Genomic DNA, 14,586 nt, shown 5'->3' on the forward strand with positions numbered 1-14,586 from the left:
ACAATCTCCTCACTCTTAATTCGTTTTCAACGCCTCCCACATTTCACATCTTCTTGGTAATTAGGCAGCAGTCCATGTTGCTGTGTGTGGCTTGGGCTCATTGCTTTTCTGGTCTTACAGACTTCTATAGTTTTGGGCTTTTTTTCTTTCCAATAGAAAAATTATTGCTGTTTCTCTGCCTTCCAGAATAAATATGGGGCTCAATCCTCTTTTCACCTCCAAGAGAGCACAAGAGGAATACTCGCTGAGGGGCTGCAGTGCCTAGAATTTACATGCATTTTCCTCACGTGAACACTACAACAACTCAGTGTTTATGAAGGTGAACTGGACTGGCCTTATCTTTTTGCCAACAGAGTTGGTTATATGCAGGAATGGAAGAGATCTTAAAAAATAATCTGGACCACAGGAAACCACCTCTGACAAATGAGATAATCTGCTCATTTTTCAACAGAGAAGAAAATTACTGAACACCTTCCCTCTGTGAAATTTTCTTACATATAACCCAAACCTCTCCAGCTGCAACATAAGCCTATTTTTCTCTTGCTGTCATCCACAGAAATCAAAACTATTTGCTTATGACTCTAATAGTTAAACACAGTTAGGGTACCCCCAACAGCTGTCTCTAAGTAAACCTCTGGTTATCTTATTTTTAAAAGATACATTTATTTTCTCAGAAATCATTTCTAGCTTTTTTATCATTATTGCGACTCTTTGCCAAACTTCCTCCAAAATATATCTAACATGAGAAATTTAAAAGGGGGAAAAACAGGGTTTTAACTAATGCATAACCTGATTATATATATATATATATATATATATATATATACATCCTGAACATTCCTATGTTCTGGACCAAGATTTTTAACTTTTTTAGTCCCAGAAGTTTCTAATGGAGCTGAGAAATACCTCCGGCAGTGGTTCTCAATCGGGAGCAATTCTGCACCACATGAAACATTTGGCAATGTCTGGAGACATTTTAATTGTCACACCTGGGGGTGAGGGGAAAGGATGCTACTGGCATGTAGTGGGTAGAAGCTTGGGATGCTGTTAAACACAGGACAGCCCCTACAATTAAGAATTATAAGGTTCAAAGTATTAGTAGTACAGAGGTTGAGAAATCCTGACTTGGAGCAAACATGGTACATAAAAATTTACAGGGCAAACAGAGTAAAAGGAAAAAAGGAGAGAAGATACTGACAAGAAAGGCAGTAAAGGAAAGAAAGATTTTTTTTTTAAATGAGAATTTTTAAAGAATAAAGAGATGAAGAATCACAGCACCTATTTGAAGTGTAGTACAATAGTTTTTTCTGATATGATGTGCTATTGTATGAAATAATATCATCTTACCCACCCTGAAACTGCAGCTTCACATTATTCACTAGTGACTGGCCTGGGTCTATGATGACCCAATAGAATTCTAGATTCCTTCTCTCCAGTCTTTTGCAATCTACCCATTGCTTGTAATGATTCACTTATTCCTATAACAACTATTTACTGAGCACCAACTAGATGCCAGGCACTAGGGTCACAACAGTGTTGAACAAAAACTCCCACCAGAGTAGCGCTGACATGGGGGCGGGTGGAGGGGGGGTTACTACTGAGGTACCTAGCTTCCTTTGCTGAGTGAATTACTTCACACGTATTTCTGCTAGCAGACAGGCATCTACTGGCACCGCTCCAAGTTTTCCAAGTCATTTCAAGACTACGGCCATCCTTGTCACTCTTGCCCAGGTTGATGATACATGAGTATGTAAAAGGCCCAGTTTCTAGTTCACCAACACGTTCAACAGTGTTCCTCCAAACAGGAGAAAGCCTTTTGGCTTCTCCCACTAAGGAAACCTTCTCCAGCGTTAAGAGATAAGCTTACAAGGTTGTGACAGAAAGTGAAAGGGAAACACAACAACTGGGGGAACTGGAGTCTAAAACAAGCACCTCAAAGGGCAGTTCACCAGAAAACCTCCAACTCAGAACATACTGAAATGCAGAGAAGACCTGTGGGCACTGCCACCGGTTCCTCGCCTGGAGTAACGAAGCACTCAGCACAGGGGCACTGGCTTCACAGTCAGAAGAAACTCTGATCCACCAAAAGAACACTTGAAACGTGGTCTCTTCCCAGAGACTTAAAGGGCTAAATGACAGGGTCTCCCACACACCACCTTCCCTGAGATTTACATGGAAATCCATGGTGGCCAGTGAAACCATAGAAAAGTCTTAGCATTTACTGAGGTCAGCAACACGCTGCCAGAAACTGAGCACAGGAGAAAGGGGTATGGTTCAAAGGGAGAGAAACTGTTGCAGGAAAAAAATTACTGTCCACTCTCTTTCCCTCCTCCTTAAGGGAAAATGAGTGGATAGTATTTTCCCCCAAGGAGGACCCCTGGCAGCTGCACCCAGGGACTAAGCATGACTTCCTTGAGGAGCTCACGAGGGGCTGAGCCGGAAGGCAGAGGAAAGAGAAACCCAGAGGGATCAGGGTTGGGGGTGGGAAAAGACTGCGGTTAAAAGGGGGGTTTAATAAAGGTAGGGAAAGGGGAGTTGGAGGGAGGGAGAGGAACACTTCCCAAACTTCATGAGCACAGGAGGAGAGTGAGGGGAGGGAAGGGGAGGGAAGGTGGAGGCCCCTAAGAATTCACACCCTGTGCCCTCAGTTACAAACACAGTCTAGTTGCTAACAATATTAAATTCCAAAATGACTTGTAATGTAGGAAAATAAAATAAACATCCTGCACACTTACCCAATCCGGGTAAACAGCTTCCCATGGGCATGGAGAAAACTGAGGATGAACCTTTTGTTCAGCTGCATGGGAAAAAGAGAGAGGAGAAAACAATTAAACTTTCCCCAGTTTCCTGTTACTGAACAGAGTCCCTAGTGACACAATAACCTGGCCAGGGTCTAAGGGGTGGGCACTAGGGATGGGAACCAAATGAACATGCCCAAACTCTCACACAGACCCAGAGCCCATGCCCAACAGCTGCTGCTCAGCTGAGCCAAGAGGACAGCAGGCTCAGTGAGGAGACAGCACCCCCTGCTGGCAGCAGTGCTTGGGTGCAGGGAACGAAGCACTGTGTACCAGCTGAGCTGCGCAGAAAGCAAGATGCCTGTCGCCCCCTGCCATCTAGAAGTCACTCTGGCCTCATTCGAAGGAAATGAAACAGTGACAAGGGCAAGACAGAATAATGATGATCCTGTATAAGTCCATACTCTTACTTACGAGCTGTTTCTCTACCTACCCCGAAAGCAAAACTCTTCTTTGGAAACCAAGGGTAAGGAAACCCACCACTAACTAGCTCATCAAATTGCACTTCTCTGGCTTTTAAAATCAAAGTTAAAATCTTTCTCTTTTTTTTCTTTTAAATAAAAACTGAGTGCTGGTTTTTCATATGAAATCCTCTGGCTTTTAAATGTTAGCTACTAAAACAACAAAAAAAATTTAAACATTAGGCAAGCCAAAAACACGTATTTGCCAGCCATATCTGGCTCACATCCATGAGTCACCAAATTTGCAATCTCAATTCAAGGTTCCAGAAAATCTACTTCTATCAAAAACTAGGAGAGAGATTCTTCTGAGCAAAACAAGAGAGGGAAAAAACTTCAAAGACAGTAGGGGTAATCTCAAAATCAAATCCTATCATCCTCCCTGGTCTCCTGGAAGAAATGTGCTCAGGGCCTTGCGGCCAGACAGGAAGAAGGATCAAGAATCCCTCAAGAGTGGGTGCTTAGGACAAGGAACGGTCCAGCACCTGGATGCTCTGCCCAAAAGGCTTATACTCTTGCAAAAGAGAAAAGCAATCAGATTGTGGCAGTGCCACCAATGTCACACGGAAACTGAGTGTGAGGAGAGGAGGGCATTCTCACCTCACCAGCGACGTCAACCACAGACTGCACAGAATCTTCAGTCTTTCCGTCTTTATGTTTGCTTAAACGAACTACATTTAATCAGCAACACCAGACCAAACACTGTATTCTGGAATTAAAAAGGATACTTTACGGAAGGTAACCTGTCTCTATAGAGAGGCGAGTCAGGACCCGGGGGACACTGGGTTCCATGAACAGAAGGGAAAGATGAGGAATTGCTGCAAAACTAATGGCCAATGATTCTGCCATGGTTAGTGGCAAGGCCTGGGCTAGAATGCAAAGGAAGGTAGTGGAAACTTACCCCTCAAACCTCTGCCACTTACCTGCTATGGGGTCTCAGGCAACAGATGTAACCTCCCTAAGTTTTCTCTTTTATACAATGGAGATACAACAAACGGAACCTCCCAAAGATTTCCCTTCTACACAATGGAGATAACAGTACCTCCCATGCTCGGCATGCTGTAAACACTCAACTGTCAGCCGAACATCCTCTCCCAATGAACAAGTGGTAAAATGTTAACAACTGGGGAAACTGGGTGAAGCATACACAGGAGTTCTTTGTATTATTCTTATAGCAATTCCATGAGCATAAAATTATTTCAAAATAAAAAGGTAAAAATACATATTTCTCTATTCCTGTTTTAACTCAATTGTCCCTTTTTCCAGCTGACAATCATAAACTGGTTAACTCATCCATAACCAGTTATATTTATACATACAGGGTCATTGGATAAATGGTATTAACCCATCTCATTCAAGCCAGTTATTATCCCCCAGCTGCAACACAGCTCAAAAACTGAAGCAACTTAAACCAGTACATGGCAGAGTTAGAACCTGAAGTCAGGTCTTCTGATTTCAAAACAGTTCTCCTCCCCTTAAACCGCCATCTGTCTCAGGAAGAGAACTGGTGAGCTTATTCATGTAGGGCTGATGAGGGAAAAACAACAACTAAAAGAGCAGTTTTATCTTCAAATTTTCCTTACCGATTAGGTAGGAAACATACTGCGTGACCTACAACGCCTCCTGCAATAAAGTGAGTGCACCGTGGGGTCTTTTAATACTGTGATTCCAGCGACGTATTTCCCAAAGAGCTTACCCTCAGGGTAGCAGATGACTCCGACTTAATTACCTGAGTTCATACCTGCCGTTAGTCTCTTTTAACTGTATCCAGTAGAAAGTGGATTTCAACGCATTGTTTTCTCAACCAGTGATAGTGAAGGGAATCTTAGCAAACTCAAAACTACACACACGTTCTCTCTGACCTTGGTTAATGAGAACCACTGCTTTATTTTTAGTCTGAAAGTACCTGCTACCCTAAATATAGTTTCTCTCTGTCACCAATATTCTGAGCAGAAAAGGAGCTAAAATGTAGATACATGCTCAGTTCAGTTCAAGTTCAGTTGCTCAGTCGTGTCCAACTCTTTGCGACCTCATGAATCACAGCACGCCAGGCCTCCCTGTCCATCACCAACTCCCGGAGTTCACTCAAACTCATGTCCATCGAGTCGGTGATGCCATCCAGCCATCTCACTCTCTGCCGTCCCCTTCTCCTTCTGCCCCCAATCTTTCCCAGCATCAGAGTCTTTTCCAGTGAGTCAACTCGTCGCATGAGGTGGCCAAAGTATTGGAGTTTCAGCTTTAGCATCAGTCCCTCCAATGAACACCCAGGATTGATCTCCTTTAGAATGAACTGGTTGGATCTCCTTGCAGTCCAAGGGACTCTCAAGAGTCTTCTCCAACACCACAGTTCAAAAGCATCAATTCTTCGGCAATCAGCTTTTTTCACAGTCCAACTCTCACATCCATACATGACCACAGGAAAAACCATAGCTAGAGAGAGGTAATGGAGAAGGAAATGGCAACCCACTCCAGTGTTCTTGCCTGGAGAATCCCAGGGACGGGGGAGCCTGATGGGCTGCCGTCTATGGGGTCACACAGAGTCGGACACGACTGAAGTGACGCAGCAGCAGCAGAGAGAGGTAAAGCATGCTATTCTGAGGAAGTAGATTTGTTACACGTTGATTAAAATGGGAATGAGCGTCATTGCAGATATCACCATGAAGTCAGCAAGTGCTGAGGCAGAACTTTAGGACAACTTAGTAACTGACACCAAGTCCACAGTAAGGAAGGTCTCAGTCTGAGTTTCCTCTCTCTCCAACACATCACCCTGGACTGGCCTCACATTTGGAACTTCTTGATTCTTAACAGGACACTCGGATGGTCTCCTTCAGGTGGAGAAAGAACCGTTTCTCCTCGTGTGGTGAGGCTATCTGCCTCCAGATCTTCCTTGTGCAATTACATACTGTTCATCAGAAACCAAAAATGCTTCTTGGGTGTAGCCCTGAGAGAGGCGTTAGGATTATTAAAAGGTGCCTGGCTCTTTGGTTCAAAGTCCAAAACCAACTCACTGTGGACACCTGAGTCTTCTATACCATCTAAAAGCAATGACCCAAAGAGACACTAATGGCAGGTAGGACACTCACAGTAAAGTCTACCTGGCCATTAAACAAGGGATTACAAGTTTAAACGGTTTAGGCTGTTCCTAAACTGTAAAATGGAATTTCCACCACTGATGTCACTTAACTCAGAGCTAAAAGGATAAACAGAAATAATACAAGTTAAAGCATTCTGAGGAGTAAATGTCTTATGCCTGCCCTGGTTATCAGCACTCAGAACTGCCTAAGTGCTCTGTGAACTGCAAGGCAAGGAAGGAGAAAGAAGCTGCTGAGACGCTGCAAGGTACACCAGAGGAGAGGACTCTGAAATATGCCCAATTTCAATTCCAAAGAGCGGTTCCGTTCCCCTTCGAAAGAGCTGTATGGAAAACTGAATATCTGAAAAGTGAATCATTTTAAGAACAGTACGAGAAAACCTGGTATTAAGAGGAACTTCAGCATGCACCTTTAAAGGGTTTGGGGAAATAAAAGCCATCACTCTCTAATTTATTCATCTGGAATGCCTCTACTTTTATATACCAAGTATTAAAAATTAAAAAAAAAAACTTCATTGTGTTTTAAAAGGGGGTTCTATACTCTTAGATATGACACAATATGGGTGAAGGCCAAGTTTCAATGATACCTGTTAGAAATAGTCAAGGACTCTCAGAGCCTGCCATCAAAGCCCAGGCATCGCCTCCCTAAAGCGCTGAGATCACAGGGTGGGGAGGACTGTGAGCACAGAATGAAGCTGCCCACCTTCACCCCAGCACCCCCTGCCAGGCACAAGCAAGAGCAGACCAACAAGACAGGGTCCTCAAAGTCAAAGAACTTGCAATCCAAGAACGCTGCTGCTGCTGAGTCACTTCAGTCGTGTCCGACTCCGTGTGAACCCACAGACGGCAGCCCACCAGGCTTCGCCGTCCCTGGGATTCTCCAGGCAAGAACACTGGAGTGGGTTGCCATTTCCTTCTCCAATGTGTGAAAGTGAAGTCGCTCAGTCGTGTCCAACCAGTAGCGATCCCATGGACTGCAGCCCACCAGGCTCCTCTGTCCATGCAATTCTCTAGGCAAGAGTACTGGAGTTGCTTGCCACTGCCTTCTCCGGCAATCCAAGAATAAAAGGTAAGCAAAGAACATACCAACTTGCCAACTCCCCATTTATGCCCCGAAACCTAGGACAAGGCCTTCTGACTATGAAGGTGACAGGAGGACTGCGTTCCCCTTACTATCACTGTCCCTCGGGCAGAAAAGTCTGTGGTGGGGAGATCTAAGAAGATGATAGAGAAAGTGAGGATGTAGAATGTGGAAGCCGATGGATAAGTCAGCAGTAAAACCACCATACAGTAGGAACAAAATTGTTCATTAGAACATCCAGGATTCCTCTTTCCAGGATACAGATGAAGAACAACGTAAAGGCAAGTCAGGTGGCAAGACTCAGATGCCTTGTAGGGACAAGACAGAGCAAACCACAAAAATCAATCCTCAAATCCCAAAGAGCCCTGCTGAGGCAGAGGTGGAGCAGGTATGGTGAATACTCCTCACCTTCAGTTTCTTCTCCCCTGAACTGTTCTGGGCAGGATGACAGCTCAATTAGCTCTAATTAAGCCCAAGCTCCATGTAGCAATGTCCTACTTAAATGGCTGGACTGGAGCCATGTGAACTCAAGTGTAAAACATGCCTCTTAAAACTAGGGACCCCTTCAAACAACGGTTCTCACTCTCGCACAGCAGCTTAGTGCTGCCTCAACAAAGTCTTACATGAAAGCAATTTCCTTGCTATTGCTTCATTATCTCCTTTACTCAGAGCCAGCAGACCAGAGGGAAATGGGGCTAAACGGCAAATCAGCAGTCAGCTCCGGAAAACCCAGCAACAGGTGGACAGCCGAGCTCAGAGTACCGGCTGGCTCTCGGGAGGGTGACTGGCACTCGGTCTAAAGAAAAGAGAAAGAATCACGCCTCTGTGACTATTCTGTATTTATGGCTTATTGGTTTATGGGGGTAGGAAGTGGTATAGAACAGTTTGAACAAAGACCACTGAACTGGGTTCAAGACCTGGGTTTGAATTTTGGTTATGCCTTGATTTGCTATTTAACTGTTGATGAGTCACATAAAATGTCTAAGGGTCTTTCTTCAACAATAAGATGAGAAGGCTATGGAGGAGGAAATGACAATCCACTCCAGTATTCTTGCCTGGAGAATCCCATGGACAGTTCGGACAATCCCTGCAGTCCACAGGGTCACAAAGGACTGGTCATGACTGGGCAACTGAGAACACACACACACATGCAGGTGCTGGGTTCTGCAGGGTATTCGAGGTGAAGGAAGCTCATAGCGTGACAGGGCAGGCAGGCTTGTGAGCACTTGTGGGGAGTAGACCACGTCCTAAAATGCAAATGTGAGAAAAAGAAGGAGGAGGTAACCGTATGACCCAGCAATCCCACCCCCTGGTATATAGCCAAGAGAAACAAACACACATGTCCACACAAAAACTGCCACAGAGATGTTCACAGGTCATTATTCACAACAGCCAAAGAATGGAAAAACATATCCACTGATGAACAGATCAGTAAAATGTGGTCTCTATCCATACAATGGAATAATACTCAGTATAAAATGTAGTAAAAGTTTTTAGTGATGCAGACAAAAATAAATAAAATGAGAAGGCTGGGTGAGATGAGTATCAGCAATTCCACACCCCTGAAGGCCTTCTGTAAAAAAAATACAGATTCCCCAGGCCTTCAGAATCAGAGTCCTCAGGGAAGAGAGAAGGGGCCTGGGAATCAGCATGTTGAAAATGTCTCCAGTAATTCTGAAAGACAACCAGACTGGGAACCCCTGGGCTAGATCATGGGTCAGCAAATTATGGCCGAAGAGTTTTTTAGTATGGTCCATGAGCTAGGAGTGGTTCGTATGTTTTTAATCACTGAAAAAAAATTGAAAGAATTTTTTCATGACACATGAAAATCATACAAAGTATAAATGTTGGGGTCCACAAATAGGGTTCTACTGAAACACAGCCCACTTGTTTGTTTCATATTGTCTGTGGCTGCTTTCCCCCTACGAAGGCAGAGCTGAGTGGCTGGAGCAGAGAGTGTATGTCCCAAAGCCTGAAAGTACTATCTGGTTCTTTCTAGAAAAAGTTTGCTGATCCCTGGGCTCATCTGTAACACTGGGGTCTCAAAAAATGTTTGGATCTGCACAACACTTGAGGGCTACCACACACACAGTGGAAACAGCAATGATGCTCCTGGGCTGTTTTAAAAGAAGCACCACTCCCCAGGAAGTTCTGACAGCCACCCTCCCACCTACCAGCACAGGGGAATCACCAATCCACAGTGCTCCTTCCAATTCTAAAAGCCCAAAGATGCAGAGTTCTAACTAAATTGAATCTTTCTTGCTGGCTTCTCAGCAAACACCATCCTGTCCTGTAATGACAGCACAAAATACATCAAATGCCAAAGACTGCTGCTCCCATAGCTGTTGAACTCAAATGCCCCAAAAGCTAGAGAGAAATATGAATGGGGGTCTCAAGGCTTCCAGCTTGGACGCCACAATGGGGCTAAGGGGCTGGGTGAAAACACAACACATCCAAGCCCAATCAGTATTTCACTTGGGCCAGGGGGCCAGGAGTTCTCCCAAAACAACCCTAATCAAGGGAAAGTGCCAGACTAAGGTTTATGAATCCCTGTGCTGTGTGGTCTGACAACCTAGAGCTCGGAAGTGCCACCAACTTAGCATCTCCAGGTATACAGGGAAAGAGAGAAAGTTCAGCCAAAGGGCAGCACTGTTGCTCTGACTGAGTTACTTTCTGAATGAGTCTTCTTTCTGACTCTTCTCTCTCAGAGTCTGGGAACTCTCATGCCCATCTACCCAAAAAAATGGGGGAACTGGGACAACTCTGCATCTGCACAAAGCGGGAGAGAAGAGGAAGGGATGAAGCTCCCATTTGGTGATCAGGTGGATAACTAGAAAACAGTTTTCCAAAGGCACATACACCAGTTCAAACCATCTTCTAAATGAATGGGTCAGCAGTGTGCTGATGACAGTGAGTGAGGTCCTTCTCGCCCTGGGTCCACCCCACTCATTCATTCATTCAACAAAAACTGACTTCCCATCGTCTCGGTACATGACACTGTGCGTGAACTATGAACAAAGCAGAGAACCTCTGCTCAGTGGGTAACGCAGTTATAAAACACCGTGACTGGGCGAGTATAGGGTGCTGTCTATTTCCACAGTAGAAGCATCGGAGATGTCAGAGGAGAAGTAAAGAGTCACGTCTATGTGTCATAAGCAAAGAAGACAGCGTGAGTGATGCTTCCAAGAGTGGCACGCTGGCCTGGCCAGGTGAGTGATTCTGCAAGAAGGAGGCGGGAGAAATAGGCTGGGCCAAGTTGCAGAAGTCCTTGTTAAAGAGTTTGATCTTGATCAAGTCACTGAATGGTTTTGAGCAGGGTAGTGACATGAGCAAAGCTCTATTTTTAAAGGGACGTTCTGGCTACTGTTTAGAAATTTTAGCTTTTTTTTTGGGCGGGGGGCAAGATAAAGTATTCAGAGGCCGGGAGACCAGTTTAGAAACTGCTGTAGTCCTCCAGTGGCAACAGAGAAAAAAGAGGGAAGACAAAGAAAACGATCATTCCATGCTCAAATGATCCTTTGTCCCTAACTCCCAACGGTTCCAGTTCTAAGTAACTCAATTTACAGAGACCAGCAGTGGCCCAGACCAAGTAGAAGTCTTTAGAATCATGTAGAAGTCTTACTCCAGAGAAGGCAATGGCAACCCACTCCAGTACTCTTGCCTGGAAAATCCCACGGACGGAGGAGCCTGGTAGGCTGCAGTCCATGGGGTTGCTAAGAATCAGACACGACTGAGCAACTTCACTTTCACTTTTCACTTTCATGCATTGGAGAAGGAAATGGCAACCCACTCGTGTTCTTGCCTGGAGAATCCCAGGGACGGGGAAGCCTAGTGGGCTGCCGTCTATGGGGTTGCACAGAGTCGGACACGACTGAAGTGACGCAGCAGCAGCAGCGGCAGCAGAGGTCTTACTCAAACTAAGTGAAACACAGATTTCATCTTTAGAAATAAACTGGAAATTCTCTTATTTCCTTTCAATAATATTTTTAAGCAGCCTAGCACAGTGTTTGTACTTAATATGTATTCAGTAAATGACTGTTGAAGAATCTATTAAAATATACAGATTTGATAATGGTAAGATAGATTATCCAGGTAATACACAGAAAAAAATAACTCAAGAAAAACAGTCTGGTACTAATATTAATGCTGGAGGAAAATAACATACTCATCACTATGAGCATTTAAATCTCTCTCTCTGACAGACTCACAGACTAAGAGAACAAACGTGTGGCTGCCAGGGGGTAAGAATGGGGGGAAGAGACAGGGAGTCTGGGATCAACACGTACACTCTGCTATATTTAAAATGGATAAGCAACAAGGACCTACTGTACAGCACAGGGAATGCTCCTCAGTGTTATGTGGAGTCTGGACGGGAGGGGAATTTGGGGGAAAACGGAAACATGTATGTATGGCTGAGTCCTGCTGTCCACTTAAAACTATCATAGCTTTGTTAATCTGCTACACCCCAACATAAAAAGTTTAAATACATATATATGTGTGTGTGTGTGCACGTGCGCATGTATATATACACACACACACACATACCTTTCTGGAGGATAATTTGGCAAAATCCAAAAGTATTCAAAGAAACATTCATCTACTATCAGGAAACATATTCATATCTATTATCAGATGAAGCATATTCATCTACATATTCAGTACTATCAGAAATCAAGGGTTTTGATCCTGAGTAATTGTTCCATCTGCTATATTCCAGCTCAAGAGACTGGACAAGAAGAGACCATGGCTAACATGAGAATAAAAGCCAAAGTCCTTACAATGGCCGACAGACAGCCCTGTGTGATAATCTCCTACCTCCTCCGCTCCTGCAGCTTCCTGACTCCTGAGTGTGTCAAGCACAGTCCTGCTGAGGACACGTGGAAGGAGGGAGTGGTGGCCATCCTGACTCTCTAGCCCAGTGGTTCCCACCTTCACAGTTCATTGGACTTGCCTATGAATCTTTGAAAAATACAATGCCTGGTTTCTATCTTCAGATATCTTTTCTGATTTAACTGGCGAGTGGGTGAAACCTGGGCATCAGGATTTTTAAAAGCTTCCCAGGTGATTGTACTGTACAGCAAAGTTTGAGAGCCACTGCTCTAGCTGACACAGCTTTTACAGCATTCGTTGCCAATTTGTATGCATACACCATGACTCTGTGGACTTTGTTCACCACAGCCAGCAGGCTCGTACAAAGTAACCTGTAAATAGGCGGTGAACGAACAGCCTGTCCAGTCTGGTCTTTGGCTGCTCCTCCTGCCTCCCCTCTTGCTGACAGAGCCTGCCCTCAGCAACGAAGAATTATTCACGGTGCCCTAAATTCACCATGCTCTCTGCTGCTATGCCCAGTCTCTGTGTAATCCCTCTGCACGCACTCCTTTCCATTAACTATATCTAACAAAGCCCTACCTCTCCTTGCTTGAACCCCTCTTCCCAAACCCTACCTCCAGGCTGAGCTGGACACCTTATCCTCTAGACGCAGAGACTGTTTCACCTGCCTCTGTGATTCTGGGTCTCACAGTACATCTTAATCACATACACATGTCTGTCTTTAGACCAGCTCTGCCCATAGCATTTCTCCATGGTGATGGAAATATTCCTTATCTTCACTAACCAATACAGTAGCCACTGGTGGGAAATGAGTGAAACGTGGCTCCTGTGACTGAGGAACTGAATTTTTAGTTTTATTTCATATCAACTAAGTAACCACATATGGCTAGTGGCTACCACAGTGGTCAGTTCCGCTCTAGACTGACGTCCTTTAATGAATGATTCATTTCTATATCCCAGGACAAGAAATGATCAACAGTGATGGACAGCAGGCTGAAGAGATGGATGGATGTGAGTTTGCTCTAAGATTACAATACTCCCCACTTTCACAATTTCTGGTGTACCCCATGGTAGGAGGGAAAGACACACATCCTGAGGCACAAGTGAGGCTCAGGAAAGGGAGCAAAGGACTGGAGGAACCTACTCTACTCTTCTGCCCAAATATATAATGCACACAGTGTGAAGTGTGGCCTAATAGCTGATTTTAACTATTGGACTGAACCTTTCAGAAGCTTGGGGGCAGCTCCCAAATAAGGACAGGTTAAATTTACAGAGCTTGCTCTGTGCTTTAGGAGTTAAAAGTACCCTCAAGCTACTCAGACACAATTCAGACACGCAGAGCTCAAGTTTTCCTAGCCGAACAAAGCAAGTGTTATGCTAAATTGCCTTAGTGACAGTCAAAACTTCCCCAGCACCTTCTCTGTGTAAGGCACATTTCTAACCACTTTATGACTATCGGCCCATTTCATCTCACAACAATCCTGTGAGGTAAGTACGACTATTATTTCTATCTTACAGATGAGAAAACTGAGCACAGAGAGGTAAAGTGACCAGCCCAAGTCTGCTTCCAGGCTCTGAGCTCTTAATCTCTCACCTTTTAAAAAAAAAGGCAGCCCTTTTGGCAGAACCAGCAATGACACTGAGGATGTTTCCAAAGGCCAAAAGCTAAGGCATCCCCAAACAAAAATCCATCAATGGCTCGGGTATCATTCACTGAGAGACCAGTTGTCCAAACCAAGAGAGAAGTCTTGCACATGAAGGGAAGTAGATACTTCCAGTCCAGATCATATCATGCACTTTGGTGGAAGCACTTAACAACTGCACCCAAGGATAATGCCGGCCAGAAGGGAGAAAAAAGAAAAGTGAGAAAAGGGAATAAAAGCTTATTCTCCACGTCAGTAAAATAGCAGTAATAAAATTAGTAAAATAAAAACCCTAACATTTTTCTAGACAAATCCCCAATCCACCTGTTTAATTAGGAAGTAGTTCTTCAAGAGTCAAAGAAGACAAGTGCATTGAGAGACTATCACCAAGGGACTGTGCAAAGTCTGGAAAAAAATGTCTGAAACATATCCCCCACCCACCCCGCCTACCCACCTACCACAATACAGGAAAACCCCTGAATCTCTCAGGAAAGGGAGGAGTAAGAATTAGTCTAAGAACCCAGAGGAGAATGAGGGTTCAGCTTAAGAAAGATGTGGTCACAAAAAAGGTTTCACAAACCATTCTGCCGTGGGCACCAGAAAAGCAAATAGCCAGCATGACAGGGAGCTCTGACAACCTCACGTGAGCTTTGGATTTGAGCAAGGCACCAAATAAGGAAAGGAT

The 14,586-nt window shown here is 44.5% G+C and overlaps 1 protein-coding gene across 4 annotated transcripts in view; it reads right to left on the reverse strand.

The window, feature by feature from the left end:
* Positions 1-14,586, reverse strand: part of SMG6 (SMG6 nonsense mediated mRNA decay factor) — a 200,047-nt gene that overhangs the window by 150,005 nt on the left and 35,456 nt on the right. For all 4 annotated transcript variants that reach the window (XM_055403438.2, XM_055403453.2, XM_055403447.2 and 1 more), the window contains exon 9: positions 2,736-2,797. In XM_055403438.2, coding sequence (XP_055259413.2) covers positions 2,736-2,797 — 62 coding nt within the window. The remainder of the gene's footprint in view (positions 1-2,735; positions 2,798-14,586) is intronic.

The sequence above is a fragment of the Moschus berezovskii genome, chromosome 20 (genome assembly GCF_049115385.1).
Source record: "Moschus berezovskii isolate FMDL1 chromosome 20, NW_MosBer_1.0, whole genome shotgun sequence".
Taxonomy (NCBI): Eukaryota; Metazoa; Chordata; class Mammalia; order Artiodactyla; family Moschidae; genus Moschus; species Moschus berezovskii.